Source organism: Bubalus kerabau, chromosome 19 (genome assembly GCF_029407905.1).
Source record: "Bubalus kerabau isolate K-KA32 ecotype Philippines breed swamp buffalo chromosome 19, PCC_UOA_SB_1v2, whole genome shotgun sequence".
Taxonomy (NCBI): domain Eukaryota; kingdom Metazoa; phylum Chordata; class Mammalia; order Artiodactyla; family Bovidae; genus Bubalus; species Bubalus kerabau.
In genome coordinates, this window is record NC_073642.1 from 21,973,005 (window position 1) to 21,989,827 (window position 16,823).

General features: G+C 49.9%; 1 protein-coding gene across 2 annotated transcripts; it reads right to left on the reverse strand.

Annotated features, from left to right (window-relative positions):
* Positions 1 to 792: 792 nt before the first annotated feature.
* On the reverse strand, positions 793 to 9,314 carry ARPIN (actin related protein 2/3 complex inhibitor). 2 transcript variants are annotated; one of them, XM_055555421.1, is made up of 6 exons: positions 9,099 to 9,314; positions 7,739 to 7,814; positions 4,302 to 4,347; positions 3,012 to 3,218; positions 2,427 to 2,590; positions 793 to 1,583 (listed from the first exon to the last, which is right to left on the reverse strand). In XM_055555421.1, the coding sequence occupies exons 1-6, from the start codon at positions 9,188 to 9,190 to the stop codon at positions 1,575 to 1,577; spliced, it is 594 nt and encodes a 197-aa protein (XP_055411396.1). In that variant the 5' UTR covers positions 9,191 to 9,314; the 3' UTR covers positions 793 to 1,574. The 2 variants fall into 2 exon arrangements, with proteins under 2 accessions (XP_055411396.1, XP_055411395.1); XM_055555420.1 differs by having other exon boundaries at positions 4,215 to 4,347.
* Positions 9,315 to 16,823: the final 7,509 nt, after the last annotated feature.

Genomic DNA, 16,823 nt, shown 5'->3' on the forward strand with positions numbered 1-16,823 from the left:
AAAAATGGAGATAATAATCACCTGTGCCTCTTGGGATGGTTGTAACAAGTAAAACACTGCAAATGCTTGGCACAAGTACTAGAACCAAGAGGCCCTCCGCAGTCAGTGACTATAATTATCATCACGGAAAGCATCTAGTGTTGTGTTTGACCCATTAGGGGACTTCGTTAGTTTACCACCACCCCCTTTTCCCTGAGGCAAGCAGGATCTACATTCTAAGTCCCTACCCATTCTTAGGCTATGTAGATTTCAACACCTGATCTCTTCATTGATGTGGATGTGGGCACATTACCCCTCAAGATAATGTTCATGATCAAAAGCATATGGCTTCTGGGACTTCCCTGATGGTCCAGTGGTTAAAACTCTGAGCTCCCAATGCAGAGGACGTGGGTTCGATCCCTGGTGGGGGCACTAAGATCCCACATGCTGTGTGGTGTGGCCCAAAAAAAAAAAGATATGGCTGTCTTCTTATAGGGAGGTTGCTCAGTTTATTGGAGAAGGCAATGGCACCCCACTCCAGTACTCTTGCCTGGAAAATCCCATGGATGGAGGACCCTGGTGGGCTGCAGTCCATGGGGTCACTAAGAGTCGGACACGACTGAGTGACTTCACTTTCAAGCACTGGAGAAGGACATGGAAACCCACTCTAGTGTTCTTGCTTGGAGAATCCCAGGGACTGGGGAGCCTGGTGGGCTGCCATCTGTGGGGTCGCATAAAGTCGGACATGACTGAAACGACTTAGCAGCAGCAGCTCAGTTTATACCTAATAATAAAATAGTCAGTGTAGAGGAATCCTTTCCTGAAATTTTACTCATTCATAAAAAATTCTCAAAGTACAAAACAAGAAAGAAAGGTGTTATCCAAAATGTGGTCTGCGGCCTGGCGGAGGGAGTCAGAGAGAAGGAGATGAGCTGGCCATGCCTATGAACGAGCTCAGCCTCCATAAAAACAGCATCCCCAGGAAAAGAGCCAAGGGAGGTCAGGAGACAGGAACCCCCAACATAGCAGAGGACCAGAGGAAGAAAAAGAAGTGGAAGTTCTGGGGACCGAGAAGGGCACGAGGGAAGAGGAGGCTTGAGCAGGAGGGCAGAGGCCCCCAACACAGAGTACTGGGGAGGAGGGCAGCTGCAGGAGGAAAGCAGGAAATAGAAGGACAGAAGGAGGAGGCCCCGGTAACTTCTCCTTGGAGCCACTCTGCGTACAGATGAGGGATTCCCCCCAATTCTGCAGCAACTCCAGATCTTCTGACTGCCCCAGGGGGCCTCGCCCCCTGCCTGCCTTCACAAACACGGCTGCCGCTCAGGGCAAGGGCCACCATGAAAATCTGGGGAAGGCTAGACTCACAGCCAGGAAGTGACCCTCCACGAGCCACAGCCTGGCGCCCCACGGCTAACATCGGGGTCTTAGATTTGATTTTAGCAGAGCTTGTTTGAAGAGTATATTCCATGGCAGCCGTAGGGAAGAATCAAGTAAGGCTTGGTGGACCTGCTCCCTTGAGCTCCAGAGTGAAAGTTGATGGAAGAAATGCTCAGTGGTGCTGGTGGGTCCAGGAGGTACCCCATCTCTCCCTGACCTCAGTCGTCCTAGAGGTAAAGAGAGATAAACAGAGTGTATTTCATAAACATCTTCTATTGTCATCAAACAAGGGTTCGCTCCAGTGGTACCGGTCGGGCCCTCGGCTGCCTGCCTTGGCCTCATCTCATTAGCGTTGGCCCAGGGAGCCAGCCTGGCAATTCCCATTGTTTTATAGTCAAAGACTCGCTTTATTAAGACAAAAGGGAATCCATTTCCTCTATCTGCCCCTGTTTTCTCTGGCTAATGTCTTCACTTCATCAGCTAGATAGACAGCCCGTTTTTTTGAGACTTAGTTTTAAATGTTCAATTTGGGAGTCTTTTGACACCAATTCAAATCTTTGGGTGAAATGCAGCTCAAAAAACCAAATCAACGGTGAATCGGTTGAGGATCAACTAGGGGGCTGACCTTTGAGCCAAAAAAGCTATTAAGGTCCAAGTCAGCCATTTTCCAGCCACTCTGGGCAGGAAGCCCAGAACAGAGTGGGGGGAAATGTTCATTCAGCGGCTCAACACAGCTAATGTATTCACTTGAAGTGGAAATGTTTGGAGCCTTCCTGGCATTACGTCTCCTTGGTTCCCCTTTGCGCTCCCTTTTTCCTGTCCTTTACTTTTATAAATCTGTGGGGCTCTCTTGTTGATTGGCACAGTTCAGGCCCACCAGGAAGAAAGGTCCCTTCATGTCTTGAGGGACTTTTCATCAGGCTCACACTCAGGAAGTCCACCAAAGCTGGGAGTAAAGTTAAGTTGCTGTCTCTTTCTGCTACCACCCAACTGCAACTAGTCCGTACAAAACTCCCGCCAGGAGACAAACCACACCAGCGCCAGGCCCACAGCCGTCTCCCTGGACCTACCCACTCCTCATCCGCCACGCCATCCCCCTGCTCGCAGGTCTCGCTTGCAGCCCCCTCCGAAGACTTCTGGGCCATGATGTTGTCTGTCCAGGATGCTCCCGTCTTCCCATCGCCAGCGAAATTACACTTGGTCACTGTTCCAGCCTCGAGTTTGGCTAATGAATCTGAAAGGAGAAGTTCACAATTCCCTCAGACTCCCTTCCTTTCCCTCAGAATTCCCTCACACTGTCTGGCCTCTCTACACGTGGTGGAAACCTGGTGGGGCCCGGCCCTTCTGCTGGGGTCCTCTAGGCCTGAGTTTGCTCAGGGAGCCCCTGGAGGGGGCCCCAGATAGGAGAGGGCACCCACAGGAACCAGAGGATTGAGCAGCACCCCAGGATCCAGAACGTCCAGGCTGTTGCCTCCAGGCCACTTTTCCAGGGAACTGAGAAATCAATCTCAAGGGGTCATGTCTGCAGGGAGGCCGGACCTGACCTGCTCCGTGAGCCCTAAGCAGGAGGGGTGAGGGGCCCTCAGACAGGAAGCCCGGAGCCCCCCACAGGCCATACAGGGGCATCAGGCCCCAGCGAGGGCTGCACTGCTCACCCAGGAAGGGGCCATCGCCTCGAGTTTTCAGCCGTACCCCAGCCCCAAGCTCGAGCTCCATGGCTTCCATCTCTGACTCAGGCATCCAGAAGGCCACTGTCTCAGCAGGGGTGAGGCTCTCTGTCAGCGCAAGCAGCTCCGGCTTATTCACCAGCCCCTTCAGCACCTCGGGCGTCAGTCTGTCCGAGTCACCCTTGGCTTCCACCTCTGCAGTGTAAACGTGAAGTGTGCGATAAATGCTCTCTGTTGGCTATCCCACTGGGCTTCTACCAGCACGAGGTGGTCATTACCAGTGTGACAGCAAGCACTCTGGGAGGGCTCTTTAGAAGCCAGCTGAGGGTTGACTGTTGTACCTGCTCACAAACACCCGCGCTCCCATCCTGCCCCTGCTCATCAAGGAGCGCATGCAGAGGATTATGGATAAGGGCTCTGGAGCCAGGCTGCCTGGTGCACATCTGCTTTACATGCTGTGTGACCACAGGCAAGTTACTTAACCTCTCTGTGCCTGACAAATAGGGTGAAACGCAGTACCTACCTGATGGGACTGACATGAGGTATAAAAGAAAGAGCTAGTGTACATAAAGTGCTTAGCATGAGGCCCAGCACACAGCAAACCCTCAGCAGGCGTCAGTGTTTTCACTATCTCTATTTACAAATGAGAAAGCTAGGGCTTAGAGAGGTTAAGTGATTTGCCCAATGTTACACAGCTAGTCTATGGAGGAGGCAGGATTCAAGCCCTTCATACAATTCTGCCTTCCCAGGGGCCAGGCAGAGGTCTCCCCTGGCTGGGATGGGGTCTGCTGGAACCGGCAGCAAACTTGGATGGTCCTCAGATTCTCTACTGGCCTGCTTATCCTGGCCTGGGCAGAGCGCAGGGGCTCAGCCAGGGTTCCAACAGCCTCTCACTGCCCACCCTGGAAGTCCCAAATCTGCTGATCTCAGCTTGGGGGTGGGGAGAATGATTCTACCAGACTGCAGAAAACAGGAGGCACTGGGAAGGCAGCAGGCCCTCAGCACTGAGGGAGGGCACTGGGGACCCTCTGCGTGAACGGAGGGCAGGAAGAGTCCAGCCAGACGTCCCTCAGACCAGACACGGACTTCAGTCATGCTGAGAAGACACTCTGTGGCGCCTAAGAGACGTCTGGAGGCAAAGGAAGGCCAGTGTAGGACGGCCCCAGGGCAGGAAGGGCAGAGGGCACCTACTGTAAGAGGACATGAGGAAGCCTGTGTTCACCTTCCTGGTGGCGCTGAAGTTGGGCTCAATTTCGTTTCCCTTGGGGTCAAACTTACGGCGATGGATGCGACTCGGCCGGATATACAGTACGTAGTAGCGCTCCTGGGGCCAAGCAGAGAGAGTGAGGGGCTGTTCATTCCCTTCACCCCACAACGCACACACTCCCTACGTTCTCCGGCTGCAGCCCCCCAGCCTCACTCTCTACCCTAGAATCCCACCTTGGCTCCAAAAGATATTCAAGCTGGCCAGAGGGCCCCCACTCCCAATAATCATCATTCATTCATTCACATGTCGAGTACAGCATGTGCCACACGTGATGAACCATGGCTACACATCCATGAGAGGGCAGGCTCAGAGCCCAACCCCACAGCTTCCACTCGGTCAGAGCCAGAAAGAATAGAAAACCATAACCCAAGGACCCCAAATATCAAAAAGCAGGAGTAGTAGCAGCCGAGATGCCACAGAAAGGGCACTGAGATGGAGTTCCGAGTGAGGGCTGCCACTGTTCCCCTTCCAACAAATGTGGGTCCTGCAGCATGTGACGCTTAGCCTCTGTTTCCCCTGTTGCCTGGAGACAACGTGAGGTCTACTTTCAGGCATGTTGTAAGGATTCAAGAGATAACAAAGGAGCAACCACAGTGTAAACGTGAAGTGTGCGATACATGCTGTCTGCCAGCTGTCCTAATCAGAACAGGAGACAACAATGATGTAAATCAACTATACATCAAGAAAATTTTAAATAAACACTATAATCTAAAACAAAAACTAGAGATTGAAGAAGAGGAAACCACCACCTGGGACAAACAGGGAAGGCAAGTCCTCATAGTGTGGAGAAACCTGCAACTGTGCGAGTAAGGGTGTAGGCAGGATTTTAAAGGCCTGGACAGGCACAGAAAACAAAAGTCAAGGTCCCATGTGGACGTCTGAACAACAGAGGGGCCTTGGAAGCCTCAAGGGAGTCTGAGCTGCGGAAGCACGTGGGGGATGATATAAGACAGGCCTTGAGTTGGCATCTGGTTTTACATGGCAGACCAGAGGGAATCCTGAAAGGTTTCTGAACAGCACCTAGACTATGACAGATGTCTTTCAGGAGACCAGCAGGCTGCAGGGCAGGGACCAGTGCTGGGTGCAGCCAGAAGGCAGGAGAGGGGGCACAAGGTTTAATCAGGACAGGATGAGTTCCTAAGGGCCCATGTGGGGGCATGGAAGGGGAGGTGTGACATGGTCAAGGTAGGAAACCTGCAGGGCCAAGCATTACCCACTTGGGGGAGGGCCGGAGGAGACTGGAGGCTTGCAGGCTGGTGGTCAGGGGCATATAGTGATTGTCATTAAGAACAAGGAGGAGGAAGGTTTGGAGAGGGGCTGAAGAACACCCTGCCTGCAGAGGACAGCCGGGGCAGTCCAGCCCCACATCAGGTCCTGCTGGGCTCTGCTGGGCAGGCTGGCTGGGGTTACGGGCTGGGGTGCTAACCCTGCTGACCCGCGTGCTAAGGAAGAGAGGGAGAAGCAAAGCATTTCCTGGCCTGAAACTAGTGCTGAGCTGGAAGCTGAGGCGGTTCACAAGGGGTGTGGGTGAGAAACTGGCTCCAGGTAGCCGCAGGCCTCTGGAACTTGCTGAGCTCAGTTCTAGAGATCAAGGAGATAAGTTGGTCAGTACATCTGGGGTTATTTGGAAGGGGGGAGGGGTACAGATTCAGAACTTGTTGTTCAGTTGCTAAGTTGTGTCTGACTCTTTGCAACCCCATGGACTGCAACACACCAGGCTTCCCTGTCATTCACCATCTCCCAGAGTTTGCTCAAACTCATGTCCATTGGGTCGGTGATACTATCTAACCATCTCATCCTGTCACCCACTTCTACTCCTGCCCTCAGTATTTCCGAGCATCAGGGTCTTTTCCAGCGAGTAGGGTCTTTTCCAGTGAGTTGGCTCTTCGCATCAGGTAGCCAAAGTAATGGAGCTTCAGCTTGAACATCAGTCCTTCCAGTGAATATTCAGGGTTGATTTCCTTTAGGATTGACTGGTTTGATCTCCTTGCAGTCCAGGGGACTCTCAAAAGTCTTCTCCAGCACCACAATTTAAAAGCATCAATTCTTCAGCACTCAGCCTTCTTTAAGATCCAACTCTCACATCCATACACGACTACTGGAAAAACCATAGCTTTGATGATGCGGACCTTTGTCAGCATAGTGATGTCTCTGCTTTTTAATACACTGTCTATGTTTGTCATAGCTTTTCTTCCAAAAAGCTTTTCAGAACTCGTGCTCAGGAAAGAAACCCTTGCTAGTAGGGGATGGTGAATGCCAGCCAAGTGTGTCCATGGACGTCTGAGATGGGGGTGATAAAGGGCGTGACACTAAGAGGCTGAGAGGACAAGAAGAGAAGGGCACGGATGTGGGAGCTGAAGCCTCAGGTGGTATCAGCAAGGTAGACCTCACATTCAAGCTGGAAACAAAGGCCCAGAACACAGCAACCCTCCTCCCACCTCAGGGCTCCACACTCATGCACACACAATGTCCAGGTCCACACTGGTGACCTGCTTTCTAAAAATCCAGCATTCCAAAACACCCAGCCACACAGGGATATTAAAAGATGAGCAAGGGAATTCCCTGACGGTACAGTGGTTAGGACTCCATACTTCCACTGCAGGGAACCCGGGTTTGATCCCTGGTCAGGGAACTAAGATCCCTGCAAAACGAGCTATATGTGGACAAAAAAAAAGATGCGAAAGCCCTGCTAAGATATTCACCACTCTGCAAATGGAGTTGCTTCAGGGCTCCTTCTGAAAGCAGACTCCAACAGTACATTTAAAGTAATTCAACTCCAAACAACTCAAGGTACACATGATTTCCCAGCCACACAGCTGGTACCCCAAAGGGGAAGGTCACTGTTGACCTCGCACCCATACAGGCAGGTAACTTTGCTCTGACCTTGTTCATCAGGTCCGGAAGCAGTGGGAACCACCAGACCAGAGGAGAGGGGCCAGGCCCTCAGTCCAGAGCCACTCATCCTGCCTACCCAGAGAAGTTCCCGGCATTCTAGTTCTATTCCATCGGGAGACAGGACCTCTTCAGAGGGCCTTCCAGCCCACTCAGGACCCCCAGCTTGAGTCCTGAACCACTGACCTCACGCCATCCTGCTCTCAGCCCTCCCAGTCCTGGCCCCAAACACACCTCACTGAGAGGAACTGGACCCTCCCTTCCCAATTCCTTGGTTTAGGGCCTGGTCTGTCTTCTCATCAAGACCCCAGTCCCCACCCCCCACCCCCAACCCTGGTCTGTCTGCCACCCAGTACAGCCCTACTGATCCCTTCCATCTGTGGCCCCTTTTGGTTGCCAATCTCCCAGCCAACCCTCTACCTGCCCTGTGAGCCTCACAAGGAAAGAGCTGGACCCCAAGTCTTGGCACTGGCAGAGTCAAGCAGAGAGAGATACCCTCGTGGGTGGGAACCCTGAAGCCAGTGCCCTGAGGGCGCCCCCTGGGAAACATCCTCACCTTCCTGCCATGGGCATCCGAGATGCTGTGCCGGGATACATCCAGTAATTCTCCCTCCAGCAGGACGCCATCTCCCCTGAGGAAGAGAGGGAATGAGGGCTTCACTGGTTCTCTCGTCCTCAGCAAAGAACCACAAGCGCAATGGCCCCACCTGCAGGGCGTTACTGTAACCAGAACCTCAGTCTTCACATCCGCCAAATGCGAGTAACAACCACCCCACTTGCTTCTATGAGGGTGACATCCGACTACCTACGTGAAGGTGCTTTGTAAACTGCGAAGGTGCTTTGTAAACCATTAAGCGTTTACAAAATATAAAGAATTTTACTTTTTTAGGTAACCAAATTTGGGAGTGGGGTTCTAAGGTCTAAGCTGCTATAAAGTATCTTCCCTTTTCACCTGTTTTAAAGCACTTTCGTATTTCTGTTCTCATTCTTATCCATTTTTAGAATGGAGAAACCCAGACTCAGAAGTTTCCTGAGAAGCCCAAGGTCACAGGGTCCCTCACTGAGAGGAACTGGACCTTCCCTTCCCAATTCCAGTTTTCATAAAAGCAGAACCTAGGGACTACCGCCTTCGGAACCATGGAAATGGAAGAGGGGTGGGGGCAACTGAAGGGATGGGAATGAAATAAAACCTCCCTGGACCTTACCTGTCCCTACCCACCCCCCTTAAGCCCTTCAGTCTTTGGTGGTGGTTGTTGGTTGTTCAGTGGCTAAAGTCGTGTCCGACCTTTGGCGACCCCATGGACTGTAGCGCGCCAGGCTTCCCTGTCCTTCACCATCTCCTGGAGTTTGCTCAAACTCTTTCTTTAGGTTTTGTCATTGCAAATGGAATGGTCCATTCGTTCTCATAACCTCCGGGTCCATAATGGCAGGGCTGGGCCCTCCCGACCAACAGGCCTCCAGGCAGGCCTTGCGCTCCCCCAACCCTTCCAGGCCGACTCCCACCCGCTGTCCCCGTCCCTGCAGGACACTGTCCTTCTGGAGCTGTGCAAAGGCCTGAAGACAAGGCAAGGGCAAGTGGCGGTGCGTGGAGTCACCGGGGCAGGGTAGAGACAAAGGTGGAGGTGAGTAAGCACTGCCTTTTGAGACCCGTTTAGGAGTTGAGACCGACAGTCCGTGAGCTTCACGCGGATCGGTGTCTCTGGAGTGCGCTCCGAGGGGAGCACTGTGAGAGACGATCCCGAGGCCCCGGAGCTCTTCGGCGAGCCCCGCCTTTCCTCCCACCCGCACCCCATCCCGGTGGCGCCACCCCCACCCCAACTCCCGCGCGCAATCAGGGAGCCTGGATTCAAAGCAGATGCTCGCAAGCCGACAGAGGCCGGGCCGGGAGGCGGTGGAGAGACGCGGGCGGAGCCTACCGCTGGTGAGCGGCAGGGTCCCAGGCCCCCGGCAGCCGCGCGCTCCGCACCGCCTTGTTGCGGAGGGCGCTGTCGTGGTAGATGCGGCTCATCCTCCCCACGGCCGCGGCGCTCTCGAGGGATGGCGAACCGAGTGGGCACGCTGGGCTGGGGGCAGCGCGAGGGGAAGCTGACGGAGAACGCGCGGAGGCCGGCAATTCCCGACGGCCGATCACGGGCTGCGCGGCCCGGCCCCGGGCGTTCCCGCGCGGGATTTAAAGGGGCCGAACCCCATTCCTGCCGCGGGACCTTGCTTGGTGGGAAGTGGGCTTCCGGGAGGACCGGGCTGGGGCCTTAGCCCGGAGGTGGGGGTGGGATGAGGGAGAGAGCCACTCTCTTCTCTTTTCTCTCCCTCGTCCTTGTTACTAGTGGGAGACCCCTACTCCCACAAAGGGGAAATCGAGGCTCAGAGAACCCATAGGATCAGCTCTGATAGGATGCGTTTCCAGAGAGCAAGAATAGGAAAAAGGGAACGGCCCCAGAGGCGGCTGGGTGGTAACTGCCCAACTGCCCATTTTGCCCGAGTGAGGCCTCACAGTGGCCGAGGGAGGTGTTCTTGGGATCTGTCACGAAGGAGCCTGGGCTTGGGTGTCGGATCAACTGACCTACCAAGGCTGGAATCCGCGCTGTGTGAGCTTGGGCAACTGCCTCAACCTCTCTGAGCTTCTTACTCTGTAAAACGGGGTCCAAATCAGAGAGGTTGTACGGGTTTAATGGCTTCCCTGGAGGCTCAGTGCCGGTAAAGAACCCGGGACACGCAGATTCGATCCCTGGGTTGGGAAGTTCCCCTGGAGAAGGAAATGGCAACACACTAAAGTATTCTGGCCTGGAGAATTCCATGGACTGAGGAGCCTCGCGGGTCCTACAGTGCACGGGGTCGCAAAGTGTGGGGTCGCAAAGTGTTGGACACTACTGAGCAACTAAGCATGCGCGCTGTGCGCTACTGTATATAAAATAGGTAACTACCAAGGACCTACTGTATAGCAGAGGGAACTCTACGCAATACTCTGTGATGACCTATATGGAAAAAGAATCTAAAAAAGAGTGGGTATATGTGTATGTGAACTGATTCACTTTGATGTACACTTGAAACTAACACAACATTGTAAATCAACTATACTCCAATAAAAATTTTTTTAAAAATAAAATTTGTCACTAAACCAAAATCACATTGCTGGTAAATAAAATCAGTTTTCAAACCAAAAAAACAAAAACTCCCCAGGCTGATGTAAGGAACTTGCATAACTCAATAGAGAAGGCGGGGGAAATGATTTTTTAAAATAGGCCAATGAACTAAATAGATATTTCTCCAAAGAAGACATACAGATGGACAAAAGAGGTATGAAAAGCGGCTCAGTATCACTAATGATCAGAGAAATGCAAACCAAAACCACAATGAGGTATCACCTCACACCTGTTAGAATGGCTATTATCAAAAAAACAAAAGACAAGTGTTATCAAGGATATGAAGAAAAGGGAACCCTTGTATGGCATTGATGGGAATGTAAATTGTTACAGCCACTATGGAAGACATTATGGAAGTTTCTCATGAAATTAAAAAGAAAACCACCAAGTGGTCCAGCAATCTCACTTCTGGGTATATGCACAAGGAAACTGAAATCAAGACATCAAAGGAATGTCCACACTCCCATGTTTCTTTCACAACAGCCAAAAAGTAGAAGCAATCTAAATGTCCATCAGTGGATGAATGGAAAAGGAAAATGTGGTATATGCATACTATGGAATATTATTTGGGTTGAAAAAAAGAAGGAAAGCCTGCCATTTGCAGCAACATGATGAACCTGGAAATGAAAGAAGCCAGGCACAAAAAGACAAGTAGTGCGTGATCTCATTTACATGAGGAATCTAAGATAGTCAGACGCATAGAAGCAGAGAGTGGAGAGGCTGTCAGGGGCTGAAAGGGGGAGGGAGAAACAGGCAGGTAGTAGTCAAAGGGCACAGTATTTTATGTGTACAAGGTGAATGATACCTGGAGATCTATAACTACAGAGTGCCTGTAGTTAACAATATTGTATTATATACTTAAACATTAACTGAGGGTAGATCTCACGTTGAGTGTTCTTCCACACACACACACAAACACACACACACTACAAAATAATAATAAGACTTGAGGAAACTCGCAGATGACAATATGTTTACAGCATAGCTTGTAGTGATGGTTTCATGAGTGTGTACTTATCTCCAAACTCATGAAGTGTATACCTTAAATATGTACAGCTTTTTGTATGTCAGTCATACCTGGGGACTTCCTGGTGGTCCAGTGGTTAGGACCCTGTGCTTCCAATGCAAGGGACTCAGGTTTGATCCCTGATCAGGGAATTAAGATACCACATGCTGCACCAAAGGGCAACAAACAAACAAACAAACCTGAATAAAATGATTTAAAAAACAAACCAACCAAAATACTCTCAAGTTGGTCACAGCCCCATGGCCAGAATACCGCCCCCACCACCTCCTTCCCCTTTCTGTATCATCTTTTTCCTTAAATGGCTCCAAATCTTTACTGCCTTTTATGGCAACCATTAGCTATATGTGGCTATTTAAATTTAAATTTTAGTTCAGTTCAGTCGCTCAATCGTGTCTGACTCTTTGCAACCTCATTGACTGCAGCACACCAGGCTTCCCTGTCCATCACCAACTCCTGGAGCCTGCTCAAACTCATGTCCATCGAATCAATGATGCCATCCAACCATCTCATCCTCTGTTGTCCCCATCTCCTCCTGTCCTCAATCTTTCCCACCATCAGGGTCTTTTCAAATGAGTTAGCTCTTCGCATCAGGTGGACAAATCCGTCCACCACATCAGCTTCAACATCCGTCCTTCCAATGGATATTCAGGACTGATTTCCTTTAGGATGGACTAGTTGGATCTCCTTGCAGTCCAAGGGACTCTCAAGAGTCTTCTCCAACACCACAGTTCAAAAGCATCAATTCTTCGGCACTCAGCTTTCTTTATAGTCCAACTCTCACATCCATACATGGCTACTGGAAAAAACATACATAATTTTGACTAGACAGACCTTTGTTGGCAAAGTAATGTCTCTGCTTTTTAATATGCTGTCAAGGTTGGTCATAGCTTTTCTTCCAAGGAGTAAGCATCTTTTAATTTCATGGCTGCAGTCACCATCTGCAATGATTTTGGAGCCCAAGAAAATAAAGTCTCTCACTGTTTCCATTGTTTCCCCATCTTATTGCCATGAAGTGATGGGGCCGGATGCCATGATCTCAGTTTTTTGAATGTTGAGTTTTAAACCAGCTTTTTCACTCTCCTCTTTCACTTTCATCAAGAGGCTCTTTAGTTCCTCTTCACTTTCTGCCATAACAGTGGTATCATCTGCATATCTGAGGTTATTGCTATTTCTCCTAGCAATTTTGATTCCAGCTTGCGCTTCATCCAGTCCAGCATTTTGCATGATGTACTCCGCATATAAGTTAAATAAGCAAGGTGACAACATACAGCCTTGACACACTCCTTTCCTAATTTGGAACCAGTCTGTTGTTCCATGTCCAGTTCTAACTGTTGCTTCTTAATCTGCATACAGATTTCTGAAGAGGCAGATAAGATGGTCTTGTATTCCTATCTCTTTAAGAATTTTCCACAGTTTGTTGTGATCTACACAGTCAAAGGCTTTGGCGTAGTCAATAAAGCAGAAGTAGATGTTTTTCTGGAATTCTCTTGGTTTTTCTGTGTTCCAACGGATGTTGGTAATTTGATCTCTGGTTCCTCTGCCTCTTCTAAATCCAGCTTGAACATCTGGATTTTTTAGTTAATTAAACCTAAATAAAATGTAAAGTTCAATTTTTCAGTCTCACTAGCCACATTTCGAGGGCTTAAAAGCTAGCAACATGTGATCAGTGACTACCATGTAGGACAGTTCTGATAAGAACCTTTCCATCATTGCAGAAAGTCCTATTAGACTGCACTGCTGGAAATCCTTTCTTAGGAAGGGTAATCTGCTTATTGAGCTCTGTGACTTCATCAGCACAGTCAGCTGACCAGGCACCAGCAAGACAAGGAACCAAAAAGAACAAGAAAAAAATTTTTTTTAAGTTCTGATATTTGTTTCCTAAAAAAGCATCAATCATCATGGGGGAAAAAAAAACAGCAGAGCTTCGTTGGACTTTCTTACAACTATTTGTGGGTTATCAATGACTCTATATTAAATTATAAACCATGAGGTACAGCATAAAGATTCCAAGGTGGCTCAGGGGTAAAGAATGTACCTGCCGATTCAGGAGACTCATGTTCAATCCCTGGAAAGATCCCCTGGAGGAGGAAATGGCAACCCACTCCAGTTTTCTTGCATGGATAATTCTGTGGACAGAGGCACCTGGCAGGCTAAATTCTGTGGACAGAGGCACCTGGCAGGCTACAGTCCATGGGGTCGAACGCAGTCGGACACAACTGAGCACACACAAGGTACAACATGGAGATCGTTTAAGCTTCCTCAGTTCCATGGTCTCTTTTAAGGAGGGTTTGAAGGTCCCTAACAAGGTGTTCTGGAGAAGGCAATGGCACCCCACTCCAGTACTCTTGCCTGGAAAATCCCATGGACTGGAGGAGCCTGGTGGGCTGCAGTCCATGGGGTCGCAAAGAGTCAGACATGACTGAGCGACTTCCCTTTCACTTTTCACTTTCATGCATTGGAGAAGGAAATGGCAACCCACTCCAGTGTTCTTGCCTGGACAATCCCAGGGACGGGGGAGCCTGGTGGGCTGCCGTCTATGGGGTCTCACAGAATCGGACACAACTGAAGCAACTTAGCAGCAGCAGCAGCAACAAGGTGTTCACGTGGGTATCTGCTTTTGTAAAATTTTCATAGGCAAGAAGGCAATTTTGGTGTAGTCAGTTAAGAACACTACCTCCTTTTGCCCAAATTTTTATTTGCCTTATGTCAGATAATGGAGTGAAAGCTGACATGAGATACATCTAGTTTGGCTTTTGTAGAATAAATTTGTGTGGTCTGTAGTCCTTCCCACCTATAATTCAGTTTTTGACAGCTGTCCTGGTGTAGGAGTGCCCTGCCACCCTCTGGCGCCATGATGCATCTGGCGTAGGGCACAAAGTGGGTGACACAGGGGAGAAGGTCACGGGGTCCCATTACAGGAAAACATGCTCCGACTGTGGGGAGTGTCGAGGGAACAAAGTGTGAAACTAAGGAGCCAGAAGCGGCTGCAAGAGAATTCTTCCACTTGGCAGGGAAAATTGTAAGCAAAGGATTTGGTTCTCATTTACCCTAATCAAGGGAATTCCCTGATGGTCCAGTGGTTAGGATTCCATGCTCTCTCTCTGCCGCGGGCCTGGTGGGTTTAATTCAGTTCCCGGTCGAGGAACTAAGATCCCACAAGCTGTGCAGAGTGGCCAGGGGAAAAAAAAGGAAAACAAGAACAATAACAACAGCAGTAACAATAAAAAACCCTACTCAAAATGGAAGCACTTTCGGGAGTGTTCTCACTAAAGCTGTGCATGTAATCATAAACACACCAAATTTCTTTTCATCCTTTGGTGGAAAGCAAAAATGGAATTTATCAAGATTTCCACTGGGCACAAATATGTAACAGTAAAACAAAGCAGGAGGCGGAGTGTGTGTGGATTCTTGGCTTTTATGCCTCAGATCACATTTTAGCATATCTGACACATCTTGCCCTGACAAAGTCTGGGGGTTCCAGAAGAAATAGTGTGCTAAATTACCACCAATGCAGCGAAATAGCCTGAAGAAAACACACATACACACCACCACAGAGCAAAAGATGCAAAACAAAGGGAGCACTCAAGAGAGAAAAGCGTAACGTCAAACAGGATGCCAGAATGAGAACTAAACCTATCCATCACATCGAATCAATACATGCAAATGGGGTAAACCTAGTTTGGAAAGAAAATCTATGCTGAGCCTTTGTAGCAGACATCTCTCAATGCCATATCCAAGCCTCTCAGCCTCCAGTGTCTTTGACCTGTCCTGTCCTAGCCCCTCCGTAGTGACCCAGCTCCACCTGGGCTCCAACTGACTTCACGAGGAAACAATGCCCCATACGTCATCTCAAGGCCACACTGCGCCACTTGCCCCCAAAGACAGTTGGTCCCAAGGGTGATCCTGAAAAGAAGCCTTTCAGGATAGGACTGTGGGGATTTCCTCGGTTGTCCATGGTTAAGGCTCCGTGCTGCCAATGAGGCTTCGGTTCCTGGTTAGGGAACTAAGATCCCACAGAAGGATAGGATTGTGACACTGGAGTTCCTATTGTTTTGACTGCAGTAGGGACAATATTGATCACGGTAAGTGGGTGGTGGTAATAATCCTTGGCATGACGTGGTATCAGAATGACTAAAGTTTTAATCTGGGGTTAATTGGGGGTGAGGTGCAAGTGGAAGGTGAGATTGAGCTGGAGAGGAGAACACAGTATTTGATTGTATGTTGGCAATGACAATTATAAGAAATGTAGAATAGGCTGGCTTTTAGTAAGAGCATAAGAAACCTTGCAAAAAAAAGAAAATGATAGGCTTCGAGTAGCTCACAGCCAACATAAGATTGTGTAAAAGCCACTAGAGCTTTATGGCAGCTTTTAAGGAGACTCTCATCTCCTGCAGCTTCAGGGCCAACTGCTAAAAGTCAGGCTCAGCAGCTGATTGTAAGGGTGCCCGTGCTGCCAAAGGAGACTGAATGGGTAGCTTTGACAAATCTCCTGTCAAAATCAGGCTCCGCTTGGAAAAGCATGGGACTCTGGGATGGGGGTGTTGCGTGGATGAGAACGGAAACCTTGATCCCACAGATTCCCAGGAGTGTTCATGACCAGCAGAAGTAGCCCCCTGTCACCGGAATCTGGAGACAGTGTGCAGACCTCACTGGAAGCAGATGCCTCACAAGATGTCATTTGCTTTTCTTACGATCTGCCTCCATCACCGCTCACTGTCTCCAGGCCCATAATGAGAATCAGGACTCGCCACAACCTGAGCAGGAGTTTACACAGTCCCTCCTCCTAGAGGCTCAGCTGACTCACCCGAGGAATCACAGGACCTGGTCCACACATGCCATCTGGAACAGAGAGAAGCTGTGTGGCAGTGGATCAGAGGTGATCAACCAGGGGAGTAAAACATGCGACTGGGTTGGAGAGAACGTATGTACTTTTGGCTGCGCCATGCAGCATGCAGGATCTTAGTTCCCAGGAACCATATCCATGCCCCCTTGCATTGGAAGTGCGGAGTCCTAACCACTGGACTACCAGGGAAGTCCTGAGAGAATGTATTGCCATCTGGTATTTGCCTGCGAGATGGTCTTCAACATTATAGTGAAGATGCCTGGAGTTGGTCTTTTTTTTTTTTTTTAATAATTTATTTGTTTGTTTTTGACTGTACCAGGACTTGGTTGCTGTGTGGGCTCTTCTCTAGTTGTGGTGAGCAGGGGCTACTCTCTAGTTGCGGAGTGCGGGCCTCTCATTGTGGTGGCTTCTCTTGTTGTGGAACATGGGCTCACGCTTCAGTAGTTGGGCATGTGGGCTCTACAGCACAGTTGCTCCCTGGCATATGGGATCTTCCCGACCCAGAGATTGAACTCATGTCTCCTGCATTGGCAGATGGATTCTTTACCACTGAGCCACCAGGGAAGCCCTGGAGCTGGTCTTAACTGTATGTGAAGATGGCTACAAAACTTGTACATGACAATGAGGTGGA

Excerpts from the sequence above, each read along its gene's own strand:
- ARPIN (XM_055555420.1), bottom strand. The coding sequence starts at position 9,190 with ATGAGCCGCATCTACCACGACAGCGCCCTCCGCAACAAGGCGGTGCGG. Across the intron at positions 3,219-4,214 it reads CTTCCTCATGTCCTCTTACA|AGGTGGAAGCCAAGGGTGAC; the intron begins GTAGGTGCCCTC and ends TTTACACTGCAG. Across the intron at positions 2,591-3,011 it reads AGGCGATGGCCCCTTCCTGG|ATTCATTAGCCAAACTCGAG; the intron begins GTGAGCAGTGCA and ends TTCTCCTTTCAG.